Source organism: Varanus komodoensis, unplaced genomic scaffold (assembly GCF_004798865.1).
Source record: "Varanus komodoensis strain SLA01 unplaced genomic scaffold, ASM479886v1 scaffold78, whole genome shotgun sequence".
NCBI lineage: Eukaryota > Metazoa > Chordata > Lepidosauria > Squamata > Varanidae > Varanus > Varanus komodoensis.
The window spans coordinates 2,738,384-2,760,475 of NW_025336455.1; the positions used below are offsets into that span (position 1 = coordinate 2,738,384).

Sequence of the window (22,092 nt, forward strand, 5' to 3'; positions counted from 1 at the left end):
ACCGGGCGGAGCCGCGCTGGTCCCGCCCTGGCCGCGGCGCGCGGCCCACGAGCGCCCGGGCAGCGAGCTCGGCAGAGGCGCCGCCGTCCCCGGGCTTCGGGCGCCGCGGCAGGCATGTGGGGCGCCGCGGAGGCGGCCCCAGTGGCCGCGGCGTCGCAGGAGGAGAGCGAGGACGAGAGCGAGGTGCTGGAGGAGAGCCCGTGCGGCCGCTGGCAGAAGCGCAAGGAGCAGGTATGCCCGCGGCTCTGCCCGATCGGCGCCTTCTCCCGGCCGCCCGCCCTGCAGGGCACGGGCTGCCGCCGCCGCCGCCGGAGAGGAGCCGCCGCCGCCGCGCGCGCTTCGCCGCAGCCCCTGGGCACGTGCGGCGGGCGAGGCGGGAGGAAAGCGGCGGCGAGCTCGCGGCTCCCCCGCCCGGCTCCCCGCCTGCGGGCGCCCTGTGCCCTCGGCCGGGAGGCCGCGCAGCCAGGCGGGGTTCGTCCGGGCTCTCTCGCCCCGCCCGGGCATGCGAGCTGTGCACGCGCACCGCGCCCGGCAGGAGGCTCGGGGGCGGGCGGCGACAGCCCCCGGCCTGGCCCGGTTGGGAGGCAGCAGGAAGGGCGAGGGGCGCAGGCTGCGGGGCGGGCGCCGCGCTGGTAGCCCACGGAGCCCTGCGCGGGCGCGGCGCAGCGGGGGAAGCGGGTGGGGCGGAGGCAGCCCGTGAGCGCGCGCCGTCCGGCCTCCGGTCCGCGGCTGCCCCCGCAGCCCCGCGTGCCTCGTCCTTCCCGCCGCCTGTTCCGCGGGGCACGGCGGTGGGGCAGCTGGGCGGGATCCAAGCTGCCGGTGAGCGGTGAGCGCGGGGCGGAGGGAAGGAGAGGCGCGCAGCCACGGCTCATCCCTCGGCGGTGACGGTGCCTCTTCTGGGCCACCAAGCGCGCCGGCATTGGTGGCTGGACGCGCCCGTTCCCCTGGAGGACGTTGGTCCTGCGGCCGGGAGGGCCGGCCCTGCCGGGCCCGTGGTGCTCGCTCTGGCAGAGGCGGGTCGGCAGTGCCATGCGCCCGGGGCGGAACAGTCCCCCGGCCGGCGTGGGGTGCGGGGCCAGGCCCTCCGCCTGGAAGGAGGACTGCGTGGGTCGGGGCAGTGAGTGGCCGCCCTGCCCAGTCCTGCTCCTCCGCTGCGGCTTTCTTCGCAGTGGGGTGGCCTCCACCTCCCACTTTCCCTCACCTCCTTCGGGTCGGGGAGAAGATGCAGGTGCGCCCCAAACCAGGCCGAGCCCGGCCGACTCTGCAGGCTTCCTGTGCGGGGCTCCTCCCTCTGCCGCACAAGCGCTGTCCCCAGACACGTCTCGCGTGGGGGGGCCACCGAGTGCTGGGCGACTAGAGCTGGAAGAGGCTGGAGGGCCCTCGCGTGGCATGGCGTGGCTTCCAGCAGGTTTCGTGGTGGTCTTGGGTGGCTACTGCAGCACCTCCCTGGTGGTGGCCTCTGCACGCTGCACCCACCGGAGCATAGCCGCACGCCAGCCTTGCGGTGTGGACTGACACCCCGCTCTAGATAGGGCTGCGCTCACTCTGGGAGATCAGGTCCGTGGCTTGGGCCTGCTCAGGGGGTCAGGTGATGGCGGCAGTGTGTGCATTGCAGAATCGCGCTCAGAGCACCCGCTGCGGCTCTGCCTGAGTCAGTCCGACTTGCCAGCCTTCTCCTGTGGCCTGGCCGCATCACCTGGAGGTGGTTGTGCTTTATGTGGGGCAGCCCCATAGAGCGCCAAGAACCCGCATAGCTAGCTTGTAGCATCAGAACCATATTATACCCATCTCAAAACTCCTGCACGCAACTGAAAGTGTCATCGAATCTCAGACGGGCAAAGTCGGAAGGGGCCGTGAAGGCCTTCGGGTCCACCTCCCTGCTGGTGCAGTACACCAAGTCACACCACCGATTTTATCCCTCAAAATTTTCACAGACTTCGAACCTGCTCTCCAGGGAACCACATGCCCCATGGATCTGCAGGGTGTTAAGACCTGCATGGACCAAAGGGCTTTGCCCGAGTCTCTCCCACCCTCTCCCTGGAGATTGACAGCAGCTTGCAGTTCCTTTGGCCTTCAGAAAGGCTGGGAGAACGCGCTTCTTCTGCTCCATCGGTTGGAACATGTCATTTTCAAGGCTGGCACCTGCTTGCTGATCCCATTGCCTGGTTTTACTTGTTTTAAGATGTGAAATGGCTGCGGGCTGCCCCGATGGCTTTTCAGCAGCGGCAGCGAAGTCCGTGTGTGCCGCCAGTGCCACTAAGGGCGGCTCGTGAGACTCGGGGGCTCGGTGGGAGAGGAGAGGTCCTCTCGTGGGGATGCCCGCTTGGGGTGGCGGCGCTGGCATTCCTCCCCAGTGCTGGCGTGCATTGGGCCACACCACCCCCTGCCACTCAGGCTCTGGGTGCCGCGGTGGCCACGACACCCTGCTGGATGGCTGCCCGCTTGCTCCAGAGGCCGGCAAAGGACTCGGCCTGCGAAGGAGCCTCTCCCGCTTCTGGAACCAGGGCCCTGCTGGCGTTCGGTGATGCTGCAGCAAGCAGCAGAAGCCCCCCCACGCTCCCCCGAAAGAACGCCTGGGGCGCGTGGCAGAGCGAGTCCTCTGCCGAAGCCGGGAAGGGCCTCGTCCCCCGCCTCGTCCTGGCTTGCCTCCATTTTGGGGATGCCCCAGGCCTCCCTGTTTTAGGGCCCCCCGAGCAGTGGCTGCTGGGGCCGGGGAAGGAGGGGCACCGGGGCTCTGCTGCCGCAGGTGCCGGTGGCCGGCTCAGGCACGGGGATTTCCGCAGGGGAGCTGCACGCCTGGCCCGGGTGCTGGGCTGGCGGCTTATCGGGACCTGCAGCTGTCAGGCTTGTGGGAGGAGGCTGGCGCGGGCCGGCCGCTCCCTCCAGCAGAGCAGGCCTTTGCCGTGCTGGACTTGGCCTGGCCCTGGGGCTGAGGCAGGCCCTGGCCAGGGCCTCCTGCTTCCCGCCTTTCAGCTCGCCGGGTCCCCGCTGTGCTCCCGAGGCGTGGCACAGAGAGGCGGTCTGCTCCCGGACACCACCGGGAGCAGGAGGCCGTCACCCTCGGCCCTGTGGTGTGCGGGGACGGTTGCGTCTGCTCCTCTTGCCGGAGGGGGCTCCAGCGGCCGCCCTCCTTCCCGACCCTCCAACAGATTCGGCCCACCAGACGGCCACGGCTGCTGCTCCTCTGCAGCTGCTCCCTGGTCTCGATCCAGCTGAGGGCGTCCCCTCAGGCGCCAGCCTGCCTCAGTGGGCCCCCCTCTTAGCCCCATGCCTTGGGCCTCCTGGGGCTCCCCAGGACGGCGGCGTCCCAGGAGGCGGTGCTGGTGCCGGGCGGCATGCGCTGCGAGGGGGCCAGGGGGAGCTTCCGGGGGTTCCGGCCCTGACGGGCCTCCCTGAGGGCCAGCTCGGGCGCTCCGGCCGCCTGCTCTTGAGGCACCCGTTGCAGGCTGCTCCCCCTGGGAGTCCCTGGGGGCCTCTGGGGGCCTCACCTGGCCTCGCCGCCCCGCCGTGCGCTTGGAGGGCCAGCTCCGCAGCACAGCCACCACACAGCCGCCAGGACAGCTGCCCCACCTGCAAGAGTTGCTCCTCCCGCCCCCCGAAGCCAGAAGGACTCTGTCCTCAAACAGCTCTGCCCCTGCTGCCGGGGCACCCGCCTCTGCTTGGCCCCCGACCCTCTCCCACGCGACATCCACGGCCCCCCTCGCCCGCTCCCAGTGAAATGAACCTGGGAACAGGGACCGCACGGGCTCGCGGGTTTCCGCTCAGCCCCCGCCCCGGCTGAGACGCAGGCAGCAGGCACCTGCCCCCCCAGCCTCCTGCCAGGAGCTGCACCCCTCTTTCAGCAATAGGCCGCTCTTGCCAACGGCTCTTTATTTCCAATGAACGTCTAGCAAACGATAGCCAGCAAAGAAAGCCTCTGAGCATACACAGAGGCCAGGCTTTATCCCTCTATAAGTACATCAAAGGCTGTCACAAAGAGGAAGGTCAAGATCAGAGTGCAGGACATGCATGTCATGAGTGGAGCCGGATGGAGCTGGGGGTCAGACTAGATGGCCCGGGAGACCCCTTCTGTCTCACTCAGTTTCTGTGTTTCTAGAAGCAAGTCAAGCTGTGACAACCCAGAATCAGGCTGGACACTGGGAAAAGCTTCCTGATTGTCAGCACAACGGGACAGTGGATCCAGCTGCCTGGAGAGGCTGGTGGGCACAGCAGAGGCATTCAGAAGAAACTGGGCAGGCGTTGGAGTGGGGAGGTGCAGTTTGGCGTCCTGCACCCACAGTGGGGGGGACCCGAGGGACTTCATGGCCCCTTCCGACTCTGCCCTTCCATGATTCTGTGAACCCAAACTGGACACCCTGAGAAATCGCTTTTTGAGTCATGCTGGGCTGCCAGTCTGGCGGTATGCAGGCCCTTCTGGTCAGGTAGCCCTTCTCTCCTGGGGGTGCATCACAGGGTGAGGGGCCGGGCTGGCCCTCTCCCTTGTCCCCGCCCAGCACGTCCAGACCCGGTCGGTTCCAGGGTCCGCCTGAACACCTGGCACCAGTGGCCTTGGCACGAGCTCTCACTCCTCCGCTGTCGCTGCACCTGCAGCCCCTCTTCGCAGGCCTCGCCCCCCTCAACCGAAGAGTCGGCGTCTCCCTGGCCCTGAAGCACACGCCGACAACGGCCCCTTTCATGCCCGACACAGACCCACTCCTGGGGTCGCCTGCTGGGGTGGCTGTTCCCCGGCCCCCTGCCCTCGCTTGTCCGCCTGGCTGTGCCCTGGGTGGCCCCTGTGGTGTGGGGGTGCGGAGCACAGGCCCCTCTTCCTGCACCAGTGGGCCTCGCGCGGCCGCTGCCGAGGCCGCAGCCGCGAACGCCCACCTTGCAGGTGGCCACATGAGCGGCGCAGTGCTGCTGGCACGCCAACGGTCCCGCCGCGGCCCGGTGAACGCTGCGCATGCCAATGCCCGCGTGCTGCGGGGTCACGTCGGGCTGCTTGCTTCGGCCCCCTCGGAGACCTGCCGCCCCCACTCTCTGGGGGGCATGTCTGAGGGCATCGGGGGGATGGGGCCGCAAGCCCCCCAGGCACCTCCCAGCCAGAGCAAGTGGGGAGGGAAGAGGTGCGTTGGGGCCAGCGGGTCCTGTGCCCGCTGGGGCGGCTGTGAGGACATTCCCCCCGTGTCCAGGCTCCTGAAGAGGGCGCAGGGGCTCCTCGGTGCCGCCCCTTCTGGGGGTCCCCTGGGCAGAGGGCGGGGTAGGGAACTGGAGCGGGGCAGCTGATGTTGCCCTCTGTGGACCACGGCTGGGGGCTGCTGGGCCTCCCTTTGTGCCCCGGGCCTTGTGGGGCAGGCCGGCTCGGGCGCCAGCTCTTGGCGGGCCCGGGAGTGCCGCCTGTGGGCCAGCCGCACGCTTTGCCAGCTGGCCGACCTGTTCCGCCTGGGCATGCTGCACGGCGCGGAGGGACAATGGACCGCTGTGTCTCCCGCGGGGAAGGGCCAGAGGCTCCCGCCGGCCGGCCATCCTCCCCACACTCGGGCCCCACGCTGCAGTGGGAGGGAGGAGGGCCCGGGCCAGGCCCGGCAGCAGCGCCCGTTCTCCCGGTCAGGAAAGGCCGGCCTCGGTCAGCAGGTCCTCCGGAGCCGCTCCCTGCCTGCCGCAGCTGCTGCCTCCATTGGGGGGGGGTGGCCCCCGGCCGGGGGGCGTGGGGCCTGCACGAGCCCCCCGGAAGGGCTCTCTGGCCCCGCACGGCAGGCACGGAGGGCGCCAGCCCCTTGGCTTAACCTGCTCGGCCCGTGGCCTCCCCCAGGTGAACCAGGGCAACAGGCCGGGTCTGCAGAGCACGTTCCTGGCCATGGACACGGAGGAGGGCGTGGAGGTGGTATGGAACGAGCTGCAGTTCACCGACAAGAAGGCTTTCGTGGCGCACGAGGTGAGGCCCCCGCGCCGGCTTGCTCCCGGGGTCCGGGTGGTGCGGCCGCCCCGAAGCCCCCCGCCGAGTGGCCACAGTGCCGGCTGGCCCGCTGCAGCCGGCCAGGCCGAGGGCCCCGCCCTTGCCCCCCGCGGCTCCTGCAGCCGGCGGCCCCCTGCGTGGCCGTGGCCTGAGCCTCCCTGATGTGCAGGCCTGTCCTGCGCCCGCAGGAGAAGATCAAGACTGTGTTCGAGCAGCTGGTCGTCGTCGACCACCCCAACATCGTGAAGGTGCACAAGTACTGGCTGGACGTGACGGAATCCAAGGCCCAGGTGAGGGGCGCCACCCGGGGCCCCGGCCGAGCTGCCCCACAAGTGCCTCAGGAGCTGGGCCGCCGCGGCCACTGGCCTGTGGGCCTCCGGCAGCAGTGCCACCGGGGCAACGCTCTCCCGTGGCAATGGCAGGCCAGGTGCTCTTGGGGGCCCCAAAGGCCTGGCTCCCCGTCCAGCACCGGCCTCTGGACCTCGCACGGGACAGCCTTCTTAGGGGAGCCAGAGGCGGATGGGGCGCAATCACGCGCCCACGGGACTGTGCTCCTCCCTACCTGGAGGAAAGGTGGCGCCGGCTGGCCAGAGGAGGGTCCTGGGGCCACGGAGGCCCCTTCTCTGACCGCCCCCCCCCCGCAGGTGATCTTCATCACGGAGTATGTCTCGTCGGGTAGCCTGAAGCAGTTCCTGAAGAAGACCAAGAAGAACCACAAGGCCATGAACGCCCGGGTAGGCACGGAGGTGGGCGGGCGTGGAAGGGGGGCCCACGCACCCACCCACACAGGCACGCAGGGCCCCAGCCCAGGCAGGCGGCTTGGTCCCCGGGGCGGCCCTCCTTTGGGGGGAGCATGGGCAGGCCGCCTGCGACACCCCTTGGCTGGACGGGGGGAGGCCTGCGGGCGGAGAGGCTGGGAGCCTCGCTGGGGCGCAGCGGGGGCTCCGTGGGGCAAGCTGCCAGCAGGGGAGCGCTTGCCGGCTTCCGGCCACGGCAGCACCTCCCCCGGGCCAGGCTTCGCAGAGCGGCACACGAGGTGCTGGCGGGACGGTGCAGCCGCGCAGCGTGTGGCCTCTTCGGCCGGGATGGAGTGCCAGCGCTGCCCGGCTCACCGCTGGCCGGCTGTGCGCTGGGCGTGAGGCTTGGGTGGCCCGCATGGGCTTGCGGGGCCCGGGCCAGATCAGCCCGGCAGGCGCCTCGCAGGGACTGCCCAGAGCCCCCTCCCTCCCTCCCTCCCTCCCTCCCTCCCTCCCAGTGGGGGGGTGCCCCGGCACACGTGGGGCCGGGCTGGGCGGCCTCCCGCTGACGCTGCTCTCTGCCCCCAGGCCTGGAAGCGCTGGTGCACCCAGATCCTCTCAGCCCTCAGGTGCGTTGTCAGCTCCCCTGCCCCCCATGGCTGTTCGGGCCAGGCTGGCTCCTGCCCCCCTTCGAGGGGCCGCAGCCGGGGACTCCTCTAGACAGGCCCTTCCTTTGGCAGTTACCTGCACTCCTGTGACCCCCCCATCATCCATGGCAACCTCACCAGTGACACCATCTTCATCCAACACAACGGACTCATCAAGATTGGGTCAGGTACGGAGCCGGAGGCAGGACGGGGGAGTCCCCCATGCCCGGGCCCCACGGCCACCCGTGTGACGCTGCAAGGAGGGCCCGAGGCTCTCTCCCTGCGGCCCGTCAGAGCGGACCCCCGTGTCGGGCAGGAACCTGGAGGAACCTCTTCCCTGGAGGGGGCACCCCTTGCGCCCCGCCCCACTTCCCCACCAACTGTCGTGAGCCCCTCCTCTCGCTGCGGCAACAGTGGGCACAGCAGCTCGCGTCGTTTATTCTGTTTGTTGGTGCGCGAGCCATGAGCAGAGCTGCGCCCACCACATCCGTCGGCCACGCTTCCCTCGTGGAGTCTGCCGTGGGCCAGCCCAGGAGGAGGGCGCTGCCGAGCGCGCCCGCCTGCGCCCCTTCAGCCTGCCCGAGTGGGGTGAGGATTGGGGCTCCTCGGGGACGGAGCCGGCCGTTGCGGCGCCTGCCCCACTCGGGTTGCCCCGAGGTTGACTCTGCCTCTGCGCCCCACCCTGGAGGCGGCAGCTCAGCGGCCCCCCACGGGAGCTCTGGCCCCCCGCCCGTCTCCTCCTGTGCGGCCCCGCCTGGCCTCGGGACTGCGCGGCTCGTCCTGAGGACGGGCCGCCTGGCCAGCCTCCGCCTCGCCCTCTGCGGCATCCCCATCCCTGAGCGAACGGCGCTGAGCGCCTCATGCCCGTGCGCACAGCACTGCCCCAGCTGGCAGGCGTCATGCAGCGCCTGCCCCCAGCGGCCTCCTTGGGGGCTTCCCAGGTGGGCCCAAATGGGCTTCCTGGCCCGGTCTGGCCTCCCTGCCGGCCACGAGGGGCCAGGGCCCCGTCCTGCAGGCCACCGCGTTGCCTGCACGCCACCCAGTGGGCCTCCCCCCGCCCCCCGCACCGCGAGAGCTGCTTCTGGGAGAGGATCGGCTTTCCCTGTATGCATCATTGAAACCCACACCTCTCTCTCTCCCCCTCCCCCATCCCTGCCTGCAGTTTGGCACAGAGTCTCTGCAAAAGGTAAGGGCTTTTTGCCGGCTCGGCTAACCCTTCCCCAGCCTCTGCGGAGGGATTCCAAACAAGCCGAGGCTGAGACAGAAGGAGAAGCAGGTACGAGAGCAGGCGGCCTTCCTCCCCCTTGGGGCCCCTGCCTGGGCAGGGGGGGTCCCCGGGGGCTCCTGGGGGTTTGGCATGGGGATCTGTACCCCTTGGGTAGCGGTTTGGTCCCAGGTCATTCCTGGAGGCAGCGGAGCCCCCACGGCCTCTTCCTCTCCAAGGGGGGCTCCTCTGACCCCCACCCTCGTCTTGCCTGCCGCAGCGCTCCCGCCGGAGCTCCGCAGCCCGCTCTGTGCTGGACGAGAGGAGCAGCGGAACCTGCACTTCTTTCCCCCGGAGTATGGGCGTAAGTAGAGCCCCCCCGGTGGGCCGGCCGGGGCGCCGGTGGGCACAGAGCTCTGGTGAGCCTCTTGCTTGGCCTTGCAGGTGTGGCAGACGGGACGGCAGTGGACATCTTCTCCTTCGGGATGTGTGCTCTGGAGGTAGGGCAGCCACGGTGGCGGTGGCGAGCCGGGCCGGGCCCCTCTGTGCCCGCCGTGCTCGTGGAGGGAGGCTCCGCGCCGGCCTGGCCACCCGCTGGCCAACGGGCTCCTGCCGGGCCCTGCCGCCTGCCCGAGCCTGTCCCGCTTCCCCACAGATGGCGGTGCTGGAGATCCAGTCCAACGGAGACGCCTGCGTGACAGAGGAGGCGATCGAGCGGGCCCGGCACTCTCTGGACGACCCTATCATGCGGGTGAGAGGGCGTGGGGGCCGCTGCGGGGGGCTCTCCAGGGGCCCGAGCCATCGCCCTCCCCGGTCATTGCTTCAGCTGCCCACAGCGCCGTTTGCCTCTGGCAGCTTCACTTAGCCGAGGACGGCTGCAGGTGGCTGCTGTGGGCGGGGGGGGGCTTCTGCGACCCCTGCCCATCTCTGCACGCTGCAGACCACCGCCGCCGCTCCACGTGGGTAGTTTTGCAGCACACACGGGAATACGTTTGCTCAAGATACAGGCTCCCAGAACGGTACCAGCAGGGATACTGTCTCGCTCTCTCCCGAGCAGCAGCGAGCACCTCGTGCTGATCCGGCCCTCTTGGCATTCAGAGGGTGGCTGGGGGGGGGGCACTGGAGGAGGCTCGTTCTATCTGCCCCTTCTTGCTGCTTTCACCCTTGGAAACGGGACCCTGCCCACAGGGCGCCCAGGCCCTCCGGGCAAGCCGCTCCGTCCATCGGAAACTCTCCCGAGTTTCCGACAGAGAATATCTCAAAACCGTGCTGCTCGGCCGTGCTCAAGGGATGTGGCAGCCAGAGCATTTCTGCTGCAGAACGGCATGAGCAGAGCAGGCGACATTGTGTTGAGCATTGTGTTGCCAGAAATGGGAAGACGCCGCCGGCGACAGCTGTCCTGCCAGCAGGGGGCCGAACAAGGACAAGCCCCTCCGCCGGCCAGCGAACGGCGTCTCTCCCGCTCGGCCGCCCCAGATCACGCGGCCGCGGAGGCCGGGAACGCCAGCCGCAAAGCCGGCCTCCTGCCGCGGGGCAGGATCTCTCCCTGGCAAACACGCTGCGGCCTTCCGCCTGTTCGGAGTGAGGCCTCGGCCTCCGTTGCCAAGGGGCTCACGACCACCCACTGGCTCCCTGCGACATGGCCGGCGGCTGCAGAGAATCGCACCGTCTGCACCAGGCACTTGGCCCGGTCAGCACCAGTGTGCAGGAGACGCCTCTCGGGGGTGCCTCTGCTGAGGAGGCCCCCGTCCTGGCGGCCCCCTTCTGGCCCTAGAGCTGAGGGCAGCCTGCCGAGGCCAGCACGGCCAGGGTCCCCGCTGCCTCGGCCGGGTGCAGGCAGGAGGGGCCTGGGCACATGGGGGAGCCCAGGGCAGGCGGGGCCTTCTCCCTCACACGCGAAGTGTTTTGGGGAGCGCTCTGCTGCCCGGGCTGCGTGCCGTGCTTGCCCTCCACCAGGCTCCCCCCCGGGGAGCCGTTACTTTGGGAGAGAGCAGAGCCGTCCTTGCGCGGCAGCCCCTCGCAACGCCCCTCCGGTGTCTCCGCAGGAATTCATCCTGGGCTGCCTCCTCCCGAACCCCGACAGGCGGCCCACGGCCCACAACCTGCTCTTCCATCGCGTCCTCTTTGAGGTCCACTCCCTGAAGCTGCTGGCCGCCCACTGCTTCATCAGCAACCAGTGTGAGTGCAGGGGCGCTGGGGGGCGCTGGGGGGGGTGCTCCAGCGAATGCTTCAGCCCGACTCTCCCCACAGATCTGTGGCCCGAGAACGTCGTGGAAGAGAAGACCAAGGCGCTGGACCTCAGCATCGTCATGGCTGAGATCCAGCATGTGGGCCGCCCCCCCGTGCAGTGGAGGTGAGCGGCCTGGGCTGCGGTGCGTGGGGCCGGGCCGGGCCGAGCCGTGGGGGGAGCCGCGGCCCCAGCAGGGGCGCACAGCCGCCACTGCCCGGGGAGGAGGCACCCCAAGGCCAGGCCCAGACCGACCCTGCCGCTTCCGCACCGGGCAGGAGGGCCGCCCCTCGCCTCCCAGCCAACTTGCTCTCGTCCCGCGTTTTCTTAGATACTCAGAGGTCTCTTTCCTGGAGCTGGACAAGTTTCTGGAGGATGTGAGGTAAGCGAGCAGCAGGGGGGCAGCAGTCGTGGCTCCTTGCTCACCCGGCATTGGGCCCCCCCAGGCCCCCTTGGAACGTGGGCTGCCAAAGCGAAGGCTCTTCGGGGGCTTCAGAGGCCTGGAAGGTGCTTGGAAGGGGCAGGTAGAACGAGCCGGGCCTAGAAATGTGCAGAGTGAGGATTTTAGAAATCCGAGTGACGCATGGGGAATTACACCAGGTTTTGGGTTCTGGGGGAAATCCAGGGTAGGGTTAGGGTTAGCAAAACGAAGGTGCTGCTGAGGCTTCCGAGGCCTGAATGTGCTCAGAAGGGCCGATAGAACGAGCTGGGCCTCAAAACCTGTGGAAAGTGAGAAGCTGCGGCAGCCAATCCGCAGGGCCCCGAAAAGGCCTGCGAGGGGGCACGGAGCAGGGGCCGTGCGGAGGTGGTGTGTGTGCCGGCCCCTGCCCACCCCTCTGCCCCTCACTGGGGCAGGCGGACCCCCATCCCCGGCCCTGACGTGTGCCCGGCTGGCTTTCTCTGCCAGGAACGGCATCTACCCGCTGATGAACTTCGCCTCCGCCCGGCCTCACACGCTGCCGCGCTCGGCCTCGCAGCCCCCGGAGGACTCCCAGAAAGCCAAGACCCCCACGCCGGAGCCCTTCGACGTGGAGACCAGGAAGGTAGCCTCTGCCTGCGGGGCGAGGGGGGAGAGGGAAGCCCCCGTCGCCCCCCAGAGCCGTGCCCCTCCCCTCCCTGCCGCCCAGGGTCCCGTGGGGCCAGGGCCACTCGCACCTGGCCTGCCCTCCTCTGGCCGCCCTTGCCTCAGCCTGCCGTCACGGGCGAGCCAGGCGCCGTCCCGGTGTGGGGAGGAGAGTGAGGAGGGGGCTGCCCCCTGCTGGCCAGGCACAGCTGCCCGCCTCTCGGCCGCCCCTGCAAGCCCAGCCCAGGCACTCCTCATGGCCCTGGGGAGCGAGCGGGGTGCGGAAGGGTGCAGTGGGCGTCCGCACCTGGACTGGCTCCTCTTGCCCCATCGGCGCTGCTCGGCACGTGTGGCTGGGGGTGGCCTGGAGCCGGGGTGAAGCAGGTGGGCCCACTGCCGGGGGGCTCAGAGTGGGGCCCGGAGCGGGCGCAGGCCCCTGTGCGCTGCCAGGGGTGGGCAGGGGCTGCCCGGCCCTCGCCTGCTTGCGAGGGGGCTGGCGGTGCTCCATCACGGGGCGCCCGTGGCTGTGCGTCCGGCGGATCCGTGGCTTCGGCACGCTGCTTCAGGCGTGGGGTGGGTTGCCCCGGGGGGCGGCGGGCTGCCCAGGCAGGGCGGGGGGGCTGACGGGCGGAGGCCCCCAGGGCACGTGCGCCGACCCGCCCTTCCGCCGTCCCGCAGGTGGTGCAGATGCAGTGCAGCATGGAGTGGAACGAGGAGAAGAGGCAGCGGCACGTACGTTCGCGCAGCCCCCCCCCCCCCCAGAGTGCCTGGCGGCTTCGCAGGGCCCGGGTGGGCGGTGGGCAGGGGAGGCCGCGGGGCTGCGCAGGGACCAGGCCGCGGCAGAGCGGTGCGGAGCCAGGCCTCAGCTTGGTGCTGGGGCCGCTCACCACAGACGCCCTGTGGTCATCCCTGGAGCTCAAGAAGAGCCGTGCGGGACCAGGCGGGGCTCCTCCAGCAGCCTTCTGTTCGAGCTGCCCCAGTCCCTGCAGCGCCTGGCGCGCCTAGGCACCCCGCTTCCGAGGCTGGCGGCCCCCCGGGCCAGCGAGCCCTCCCAGCTGGCCACCTCCTCCCCCTCGGCGGGCCTGCCCGCTCTGCTCTCAGGGCCCTCCCAACGGGCAGCCGGCCACGTCCCGCAGGAGCGGATGCTGCGGTCCGGCTCTGGGCTGCGCGAAGAAGGCGGCAGCGGCTCCCTCCGAGCGCTCTGGACGCCCCATCAGGCCGCTGCAGGGATGCTTCCAGAAGGGGAGAAGGACTCCCCCTTGCCCACCCCAGGCGTAATCCCGAATGCCCTTAAGCGCCTCCCCCTGAGCGACACAATTCCAGGGGCCGCGACCATTCCGACCCGCGTGTCCCGAGTTGCCCTTCGCCGCTGTCCCCCCACTCGGCTGTGCCCTTTCCCAGGTGCGGGGACCAGAACCGTTCACGGCACCCCAAGTGCGTGCGCTCGCTCCAGCGGGCCGTCCGAGGGGGCCCCCTGGCCCGTTCCGTTTTCCACGCCTTCTCTGGCGGCCAGCTGCAGCTTGGTGTTGCTTTTCCTTCCCTCGCCCCGCTGGGCTTTGGGTTCAAGATGGGTTTCCCCAGGAAAGGCCTGGAGCCTGCCGGAAGATCCACTGCAGATCCGCTGACTTCTGCCAGGGCTCAGCTAGGTGGACCCAGCTCTGAGACGCCCCCTGATCCCTTTCTGCCGGGGGGCTTCACCCGCCTGCGCCACACGCCCGCAGGGATGCTGCTGAGGTCAGACCTCCGAGCGCAGGTGGGGCGGAGCACACAGGCACCCGCTGGGTCACCGTGGGGCAGAACACCGGCCGGGGGCCTTGGGCCGCCCTCCGTGGTGCTGCTGTGGTCCCCAAGGACAGCCGGGGAAGCGGACGCCACCGCCCACAGCACCCGAGGCTGCTGGGGCCCCGTCACTGCCCGCGAGCGCCTTTGCCTGCTTTAAGTGCACAGCATTCCCGGAGCGGGGCGTGTGTGGCGAGATTTGGGAAGGGCTGGCCGTGGGTGGCGCGTGCAGGCCGTGCCGCTGCAGCCAGTGACTCTGACCCCCTCCCGTGCGTGTTGCAGCTCACGCTTCTCCTGGTCCTGGAAGACAAGCTCCACCGCCAGCTGAGCTACGACCTGCTGCCGAGTGAGTGAGTCTGGCTCTGCCTTCCAGGGTGGACGCCCCCAACTGCCCCACCCCGAGGGAGGCGGGAGCGGGCCGGCGGGTGGGATGCAGCGTGGCTCACTGGCCTGGGCAGCCAGAGCTCCTGCTGCTGCCGCCCCCCCCCCCGTCCACTCGCTATTGCTGAGCTCCAGGCATCCTTCTGACTGCTCTGGGTGGGGGTGGGGGGGCAGAAAGCCCCGAGGCTCTTTTGCGACCTCTCTTAGAAATGCCCCGTGGGGTGGGGAGCAAGAGCTGCCCGGACCCATTCCGCTCAGGCGGGTGTCGGCCTCTTCCTGCCTCCCCCTGCAGCTGACCACCCACGGGCCCTGGCTGCCGACCTCGTGCACTACGGATTCATCAGCCAGGTGAGTGCCCCCACCAGTCCCTGGGTATGGGCTGCGTGGGGCGACGGGGAGAAGGGGCCTGTGCCGGGGGCGGGGGCAGCTCCTGCGGTTGCTCCGGGCGGGAGGCCACGCGCAGCGGCAGGGAGGGGCTCCAGGGGTGTGCTTCAGAGCTGCTGACCAGCACAGCCCAAGCCCCCGTTCTTGAGCCCGGGGCGCGGGGGGGCTCTGGAGGACCCCAGCGGCTAGAAGGGCCCCTGCAGCCCTCGGGAAGAAGCCTGGCCAGGAAGGGGCTGTGCCGGGCCCAGGAAGGGAGGTGGGGAAGCACGTGGAGGGTGGGAGACCCAGAGCAGCAGCCCTTAAAGAGCTGGCTGGGCGGCAGCGGGGGCCGGCCGTGGGGCCGGAGGGGCCGTGTGGCCCCCAGGCAGGCGGCAGCAGCTCCGCCCCGCCTAGCCCCTGCATCCTTCTGCTGCCCCCCTCCAGGATGACTGTGAGAAGCTGGCTGGGTTCCTGGACTCGGCCTTCCACAAGCACCAGGCGCCCCCGTCCTGAGCACCCCGCCCCGCGCCGGGCTCTGCAGCCAGCGGCCGTGTCCCGAGAGGAAGAGTCGTGCCGTGGACCTGCTGGAGGCTCCGACCGAGCACCTCCGCCTGCGCCAGCCCAGAGGCCGAAGAAGAGGCGGGAGCATAAGGCCGGCCGGAGGAGCACCTGGAGCAGGCAGCGAGTGCGCGGCTGAGGACGGGGGCTGGCCGGAGCCGGGACCTCGGCACCCGGCTGCCCCCTGGCGCTGGCCCTCCCCTGCTGTGCGGCCCTCTTGGGAAGACGGACCTGCAGACAGGCTGGCACGGGGAAGGGTCTGGCCCCTGCCCGCCCCACTTCCTGCTCTTCCTTCGCGGTTCCTGCGCTCCCCGGCCTCTTGCCCCCACTGGCAGTGGGGGAGCTGCGGAGGCAGCTGAGCTGTCAGTGGCCGCACTGGGAGGAGCAGAGCGCAGGCCTTGCCTCCGCCTTTTGGGAGCGTTGCTCGGGCCTCCGCTGGCTCTCCTGGGGCTGCAGCTGCCCGGCGCGGCCCGCCACCGCGTGCGCTGCTTGCCCCCTGCGAACTGGCTGTGCCTGCCCCAACGCACGTGGTCCTGCCTGACCTGCCCAACATCCCCGAAGAAAACTCCGATCAGTGCATTAAAATCCGGTGAGCCCCGGGGGCCCGCGGCCTGCTCTGTCTCTGCCCCCGTTCCCAGGGCTGCAGAGGCAGCCCTGCCAGGGCCAGCGCAGGGCGGCAGGAGGCGCCCCGGCTGGGGACACCGAGGGGGGAGGGCCTGCTTGGGCCTGCTGCCAGCTGAGCTGTGGGATCGGAAGGCCATTCGTGCCGCATTTTCTCGACTGATTCCCCTCCTGGAGCTCATGCTGGCTGGAGCGGGAGCCACTTTCTGAGATCATGGGGGTGGGTGGCTTCAAGTCTAGACAGGAGACATGTGTCACAGCCATCCAGGTGGCGAAATCTTTCGATCTTACCAGTCCATCCATGTTTTTGATCTGCCCAAGGGGCTGGTCGTGCCCCCCCCCATTATAGGGTGGAATCCAGACCTCCCATTTTCAGCCTTATCCCCATGAAGAGGGGCTGCTTGTGGGGGGACGAGGCAGGCTGGGGCCCAGCCTTTGCTCCCTGAGACCAGCTCTGCTTGGCTGGCTGCTGGCTGGCGGTTCCTGCTTTCGCGACAGCAACTCTCCTGCAGAGCCAGCAAGAGCCACCCAAGGGCGCCCCAGGATGCTCTGGGCTGGTGCCGCTGGGCCTCGGCCCCCCGGACTTGCTGCCTGCTGAGGGGCCGGAGGAGGAGCAGGGCTGGTAGGCCGCTGGGCTTAAGGCAGGAGGCGGCCCTGTGGCTGGGCGTTCCTGCCCGTGCAGCTGGGTGTGATGCTGGCCTCCACCTGCTCGTCACACCGAGCGCTTCCCCCACCGCTTGCCCATGAAGCCCAGCCAGGTTTCTGCTGGGAAGGCTGCTGCACCGGCACCAGCGACTGCGCATGGGGGCTGCCCTCCCTTGACCCGCCCCCGTTTTCCTGGAACACTTGTCATCAGCTGTGGAGCCTGCCTCTCGTGGGGAACCCAGGCAAGCTTCTGCTGCCGCCTTGGGTCCAGACCCTTGGCAGCCATTGTGAGATGCATGTTCCCGAGTTGCCGCCTGCACGCAGACCAGAGCGGTCCCCCGGTGCAGCTCATCCAGCCGGAACATGGCACTTCGGTCAGGACACGGAGCGTGGCATCCTAGCAGTGGCGAGAGGAGGAAGGATGACGTTCCTTCCGGCAAATGCCTGCTGGCCACGCAGAAGGTCCCTGCGGGTGCTGTAGCAGGGCATCTCTGCAGAGGCCCATTCTCCATGCATCCCCCGCTGGGGACCTGGGCGGCCCGTTCTGCCGCTGATCGGCCTCTGGCATCCCGTCACAAAGGCCCTGGATGGCAGGGCTGGCGGAAGCTTCTCTGCTGGAGGGTTGGAAGAACTGCTGCCTGCCGGAGCAGACGGACTGGCAGAGCAGCCTCCGGGGGCAGACGCTGCAGAGGGAATCCTGCACGAAGCATTTGCTGCCACGTGAAAAGGATGGCTTTTTAAAGGGAACGTTTCTAGCCGCAGATCCATCTTTTCAGTACAGGAAATGAGATGGAAACGAGCAACAGCTCGCTGGCTCTGTCCAGCATTAATTTTCCTGCAGGGGGACAGCCCAGAACATGAAACGGCCCCCTGGGCCAGAGCAGTGGTCCGCCCAGCCCCCTCTTCACACGTGGCCGGCTGGCTGCTGGCAGGGCCCTCGGGCAGGACGGGGCCTGGGTCCTACCTGCCCCAGTGCTCCAGCAACTGGTGTACGCAGGCATGCCGCCTCTGGTGCCGGGGGCACGTGGCCAGCAGGGCCGGTGGCTACAGGGAACCTCCTCTGCGTGAGTCTGGCCAGTCCCCTTTGAGCGCCGTCCCGTTGGGGCAGGTCAGCCAAGTGGAGGCGAAGAAAGTCCCCTTTTGCACCTCAGACCAGGCCAACTGTTCAGAACAGTGCCTGGCTTTTCCAAAAAGCGCCAGGATCCTGCCACTTGTGGGCCGAGACCTGGCACCCTGTTTGACCCCTGGGCACACAGCGAGCCTGTGGCTTCCCCCTCATGACCTGCACGGCGGCGTGCCCAGGAACCGGCGAGGCTCCCAGCTGCCGAATGCTGAAGATGCTGCCAGAAGAAGGCTGGTCCGGGTGCCCGGAGCAGAGAAGCAGATGCTCCCTCGTCGGGTGTGGCCCGTACCCCTTCTGGTCTCCCTGTTTGGAAAAAACCAGGATTCCCAGCCTGCATCGTGAGCGCCGCAAGGCATTTACTGGGTCGCTTGCTGTGCAGCGGCCGGCCCCGGGTTCCAGGGAGCAAGCGCCCGCCTCGCTTGGTTGGTGCCTGCGGGATGCACTGCTCGCCCCTCTGCTGCCCCACGCTGTGGTTCTGCCAAGTTGGGCCTGGGCCTCGTGTCTCGGGTGATAAAGTCGCTGCATCCCGCTGCTCTGTGGCCCCAGGAGCCTCTGCGGAGCGATCCAAAGCCACGGGGAAGGGAAGGGGAGGCCGCTCTGCAGCCGGCGCACACGGCAGCCCATCAGGCTGGTCCAGACTCCCCCCAGAGCCTGCCCTCCAACACGGGTGGATCAGGATGGGCTGTGAGGCAAGCCTTGACTGGGACTCCTCCAGAAGTTGTCCTGATGATCGGAAACTGCACTGAAGAGCAGAGGTCGTAGCAAAATGAAATGCGTCTTTTAACATTCAGACATTTCTGCTTGACTTTACACAGCAAAAATAAGGCATATGGAAAGTTGGTGCTTCCACAAACCACCTCTGTCCAGCATTTCCAGAAATTGCATTTGTTGGGAGCTGTCCTATTTCTCCATGACGTTATGGACTATGTTCATACAATCTTGCTTCAAACAGTATTACGGCTTATTCACACGCACCCATATTCAGATCTGCAATCAGCTTTGTATGTGTGTACCTCTGGCCTGCATCTGGAAATGTTCTGCACATACTTGGCCATGTTTGTTGCAAATTTGCTGCTTTTATAGAAAAGTGCACTACAATTGTAAAAAGTTGAGCTGTGCTGCCACGCTGTGATTAAACACTGGAAGCACACCGGACTGGCTTGCGTTGGCTTGTGCTCACACAGGTACAGCAGCTTGGTTTGGGTACCACAGCAACCCCCATCTGGGGGGTGGGATGTGCAGGGTGTCACCCAGCACCTGCCTTAGCCACCCGCTGAAAGCAAGCTGAGCCACAAATCCACGCACACCCATTAAAATCCCCCTTGAAAATGGCCATGGAGAGAAGTCCAAGTATAGGGGGCACGACTCAGAAGCTCCCCGGTGGTCTGCAAGGGCAGCCTCAGAAGTGCCAGGAATGTTTGGGTAGGTAGATGCAGTTGGGGCCAAATCATGTGAGCCTTTAACGGGACCACCGGCACCTTGAACTGGGTGCGCAAGCAAGCAGGCAAGCCATGCGGCAGTGGAACATGGGTGTCCTATGCGCTCCTGGGTGCTTGGCCCACCTCGCAAAGCCTCCAGACCATCTCCGAGGCGACCAGCTCATGAGTCAAGGATGTTCCACTGCTTGCACTTGGGGCATAGGAATGGGTGCCATAAGGACAGGTTAGGGGGCAAGTGGCTGGGGGGCAGCACTTCTAGATGGAGAGAGCTGCTGTTGCCACTATACGGTGCACCCACAGCTGGAGTAGTGTGTTCAATTTTGGGCCCTCATTAAAGAAGGGTATAGCAAGGTTGGAATCAGTTGGTTTTGCAGGGGAAGCCATGGGAGAGACTGAGGGAGCTGGGTCTTTCAGCCTGGAGAGGAGACTCAGAACTGTTAGCAACATACAGGTATGAGAGGGGGTGTCACGTGGAGGTGGGTAGAGACCTGTTTTTCCCTGGGGAGGAAGGCAGGACACGCTCCAATGGAGCAAAGCCCCTTAGGTATGGAACGGGCTTCCATGGGAGGTGGTTGAGGCCCCATCGGTGGGGGTGTGCAAGGACATGCATGTCATGAGCGGAGCCAGGGGTCAGACTACATGGCTCAGGAGGACCCTTCTGACTGGTTCTGCATCTATGTTTCTATGTGGCTCAAGAAGGGATGCCACAGCCTTGAGCTCACAAGTGCTGAGCGAGGCTGAACATTTGGAGAGCTTTAATTCATTTTATTTATTTATTTATTTATTTATTTATTAAGACATTTTTATGCCGCCCCATTCGCCGAAGCCTCGGGGCGGCTTACAACAATAAGTTAAAATACAAATACATTAAATTAAAATACAAACATTAAATTATAACTTTAAATTAAAATGTTTGTAAAATGTAGACATAAAGTTAAAACACAAAAATAACAATATAAAATAAGTCGCCCTGGCCAGATAAAATCCAATAATATTAACAAATAAATTAACAATTTATTTAACAATTAACAATTAAATAAAAAGGTCTTCGCCTGGCGCCGAAAAACAAATGACGGCGCCAGATGGACCTCTCTGGGGAGCGCATTCCATAGATTAGGCGCCACCGCAGAGAAAGCCCTCCTCCGAGTCCCCACCCTCCTGATTTCTTCCACGGACAGTTCCCGGAGAAGGGCCTCTGCCACCGATCTCAAGGGGCGGCCGGGCATATATGGACGTAAGCACTCCTTTAGGTAGCCAGGACCCAAGCCGTTCAGGGCTTTATAGGTCATCACCAACACCTTGAATTGGGCCCGGACTTCAATGGGAAGCCAGTGAAGCTGACGGAGAACTGGAGTCATGTGAACATAACGCCCAGTCCCCGTCAGCAGCCTGGCAGCTCTATTTTGAACCAATTGAAGTATCCGGACTGTCTTCAAGGGTAGCCCCACGTAGAGTGCGTTGCAGAAGTCAAGGTGGGAAGTCACTAACGCGTGTGTCACTGTCGCTAGACAGTCGTACTCCAGATAGGGGTGCAGCTGATGGATCAGCCAAAGCTGAAGGAAAGCACTCCTCGCCACTGCTGTCACCTGAGCTTCCAATGAAAGCTCCGGGTCAAGGAGCACTCCCAGGCTGCGGACCTTGTCCCTAAGAGGGAGTGCAACCCCATTCAGGACTAGGTTCAATTCACCCTCTCCGAAGCCCGATCCGCCAACCAACAGGACCTCCGTCTTGTCTGGATTGAGCTTCAGTTTATTGGCCCTCATCCAGCCCATTACCTTGGCCAGGCACCAGTTCAGTACAGCCACTGCCTCACCTGGATCAGTTGAAAAAGAGAGGCAGAGCTGGGTATCATCAGCGTACTGATGATTCCGCAGCCCACACCTCCTGATAACCTCTCCCAGCGGTTTCATGTAGATGTTGAACAGCAAAGGGGACAAAATGGACCCCTGCGGTACTCCATGGCATAGCTGCCATGGTGCAGAGCCATAGTCCCCCAGCACCACCTTCTGGAACTGGCCATTGAGATAGGAGCGGAACCACTGCAAAGCAGTGCCTCCGACCCCCAATCCCGCTAGCCTATCCAGAAGGATACCATGGTCGATGGTATTGAAAGCCGCTGAGAGGTCCAGGAGAACCAACAGGGACACACTCCCCCCGTCCTTCTCCCTGCACAGGTCATCGTACAGGGTGACCAAGGCAGATTCAGTACCGTACCCGGGTCTGAAGCCGGACTGAAATGGGTCCAGATAATCAGTTTCATCCAAGAGTGCTTGGAGTTGTCCCGCCACAACCCGCTCTAGCACCTTGCCCAGAAACGGGAGGTTGGCCACAGGTCTATAGTTAGTGGCCATCTCTGGATCCAGTGACGCTTTCTTCAGGACCGGTCGGACTACCGCCTCCTTTAAAGGGGCAGGCACCCGACCCTCCCTCAGAGAAGAGTTAACCACTTCCAAGATCCAGATCCCAATCCCGTGCTTGGAATTATTTATTAACCAAGACGGGCAAGGGTCCAATAGGCAAGTGGTGGGACGTACTCGTCCAAGCACCTTGTCCACATCATCGGGCCGCAGTAACTGAAATTCATCCAATAATTCTGGACCAGACGGCAGCATTGGTGTCTCCCCAAAAACCTGATTCACTAGTGGTGTCCAGCTCGTGACGAATCTGAGCGATTTTCTCCCTGAAATGCCTGGCAAAGTCATCACAGCGGGCCTTTGAGGGTGGAACCAGGTCTTCCTTAGGACCTGAACGAACCAGGCCTTGCACCACTCGAAAAAGCTCCGCCGGACGGCATTGTGAAGAGGCAATGGAAGCGGAAAAAATCTCTTTCGCCGCCCTCATCGCCACAGCATAGGCCTGATAGTGGGGTCTCAAGTGTGTTCGGTCAGATTCATCCCGTGATTTCCTCCACCTACGCTCTAGCCGTCTCCCAAGCTGCTTCATCGCCCGCAATTCATAAGGTTACCATGCGTCGAAGGCAGTTCTTTATTTCCTTTTCAGTTCTTTATTCCCTGTCCTGAATACGGTAGGAGGTGTACAAACTTATAGGTCGTGTTTGCGGGCTGGGGGGGGGGGTCGACGAGGAGACGCTTCCCTCCCTCCCGGAGTCCCAGCGCCGAGGAGGACGGGCAACCCTTTTCACACGTGCACGGAAGCCCCCTGGCCCGCGAAGGAGCCGCGCCGGCCCCAGGAGCGGGTTCAGCGCGCGCGGGCGGGCTCCTGGCCCCGGCACGGGGCGCCGGCCTGGGGCAGCCGCGCGGAGCCTGCCGCTCTGCCGGGCGGGGTGCGTGCTTCGGACTGGAGGGCCGCGCAGGGGCCTGCGCCGAGGGGGCGTCCCGGCAGGGCCCCCGCGCAAATCCCGCGCAGCGCAGCG

At 66.5% G+C, this 22,092-nt stretch overlaps 1 protein-coding gene across 3 annotated transcripts; it reads left to right on the top strand.

The window, feature by feature from the left end:
- The first annotated feature begins 89 nt into the window (after positions 1-89).
- Positions 90-18,435, top strand: NRBP2 (nuclear receptor binding protein 2). Of its 3 annotated transcripts, XM_044453283.1 has the most exons (18): positions 90-231; positions 5,789-5,911; positions 6,121-6,222; positions 6,577-6,666; positions 7,258-7,298; positions 7,410-7,504; positions 8,479-8,502; positions 8,801-8,884; positions 8,965-9,020; positions 9,176-9,271; positions 10,566-10,698; positions 10,771-10,873; positions 11,079-11,129; positions 11,655-11,790; positions 12,489-12,542; positions 13,872-13,935; positions 14,263-14,318; positions 14,778-18,435. In XM_044453283.1, the coding sequence occupies exons 1-18, from the start codon at positions 115-117 to the stop codon at positions 14,844-14,846; spliced, it is 1,494 nt and encodes a 497-aa protein (XP_044309218.1). In that variant the 5' UTR covers positions 90-114; the 3' UTR covers positions 14,847-18,435. The 3 variants fall into 3 exon arrangements, with proteins under 3 accessions (XP_044309218.1, XP_044309219.1, XP_044309220.1); XM_044453284.1 differs by lacking the exon at positions 14,778-18,435 and having other exon boundaries at positions 13,872-13,939; XM_044453285.1 differs by lacking the exon at positions 90-231 and having other exon boundaries at positions 5,809-5,911; positions 6,102-6,222.
- Positions 18,436-22,092: the final 3,657 nt, after the last annotated feature.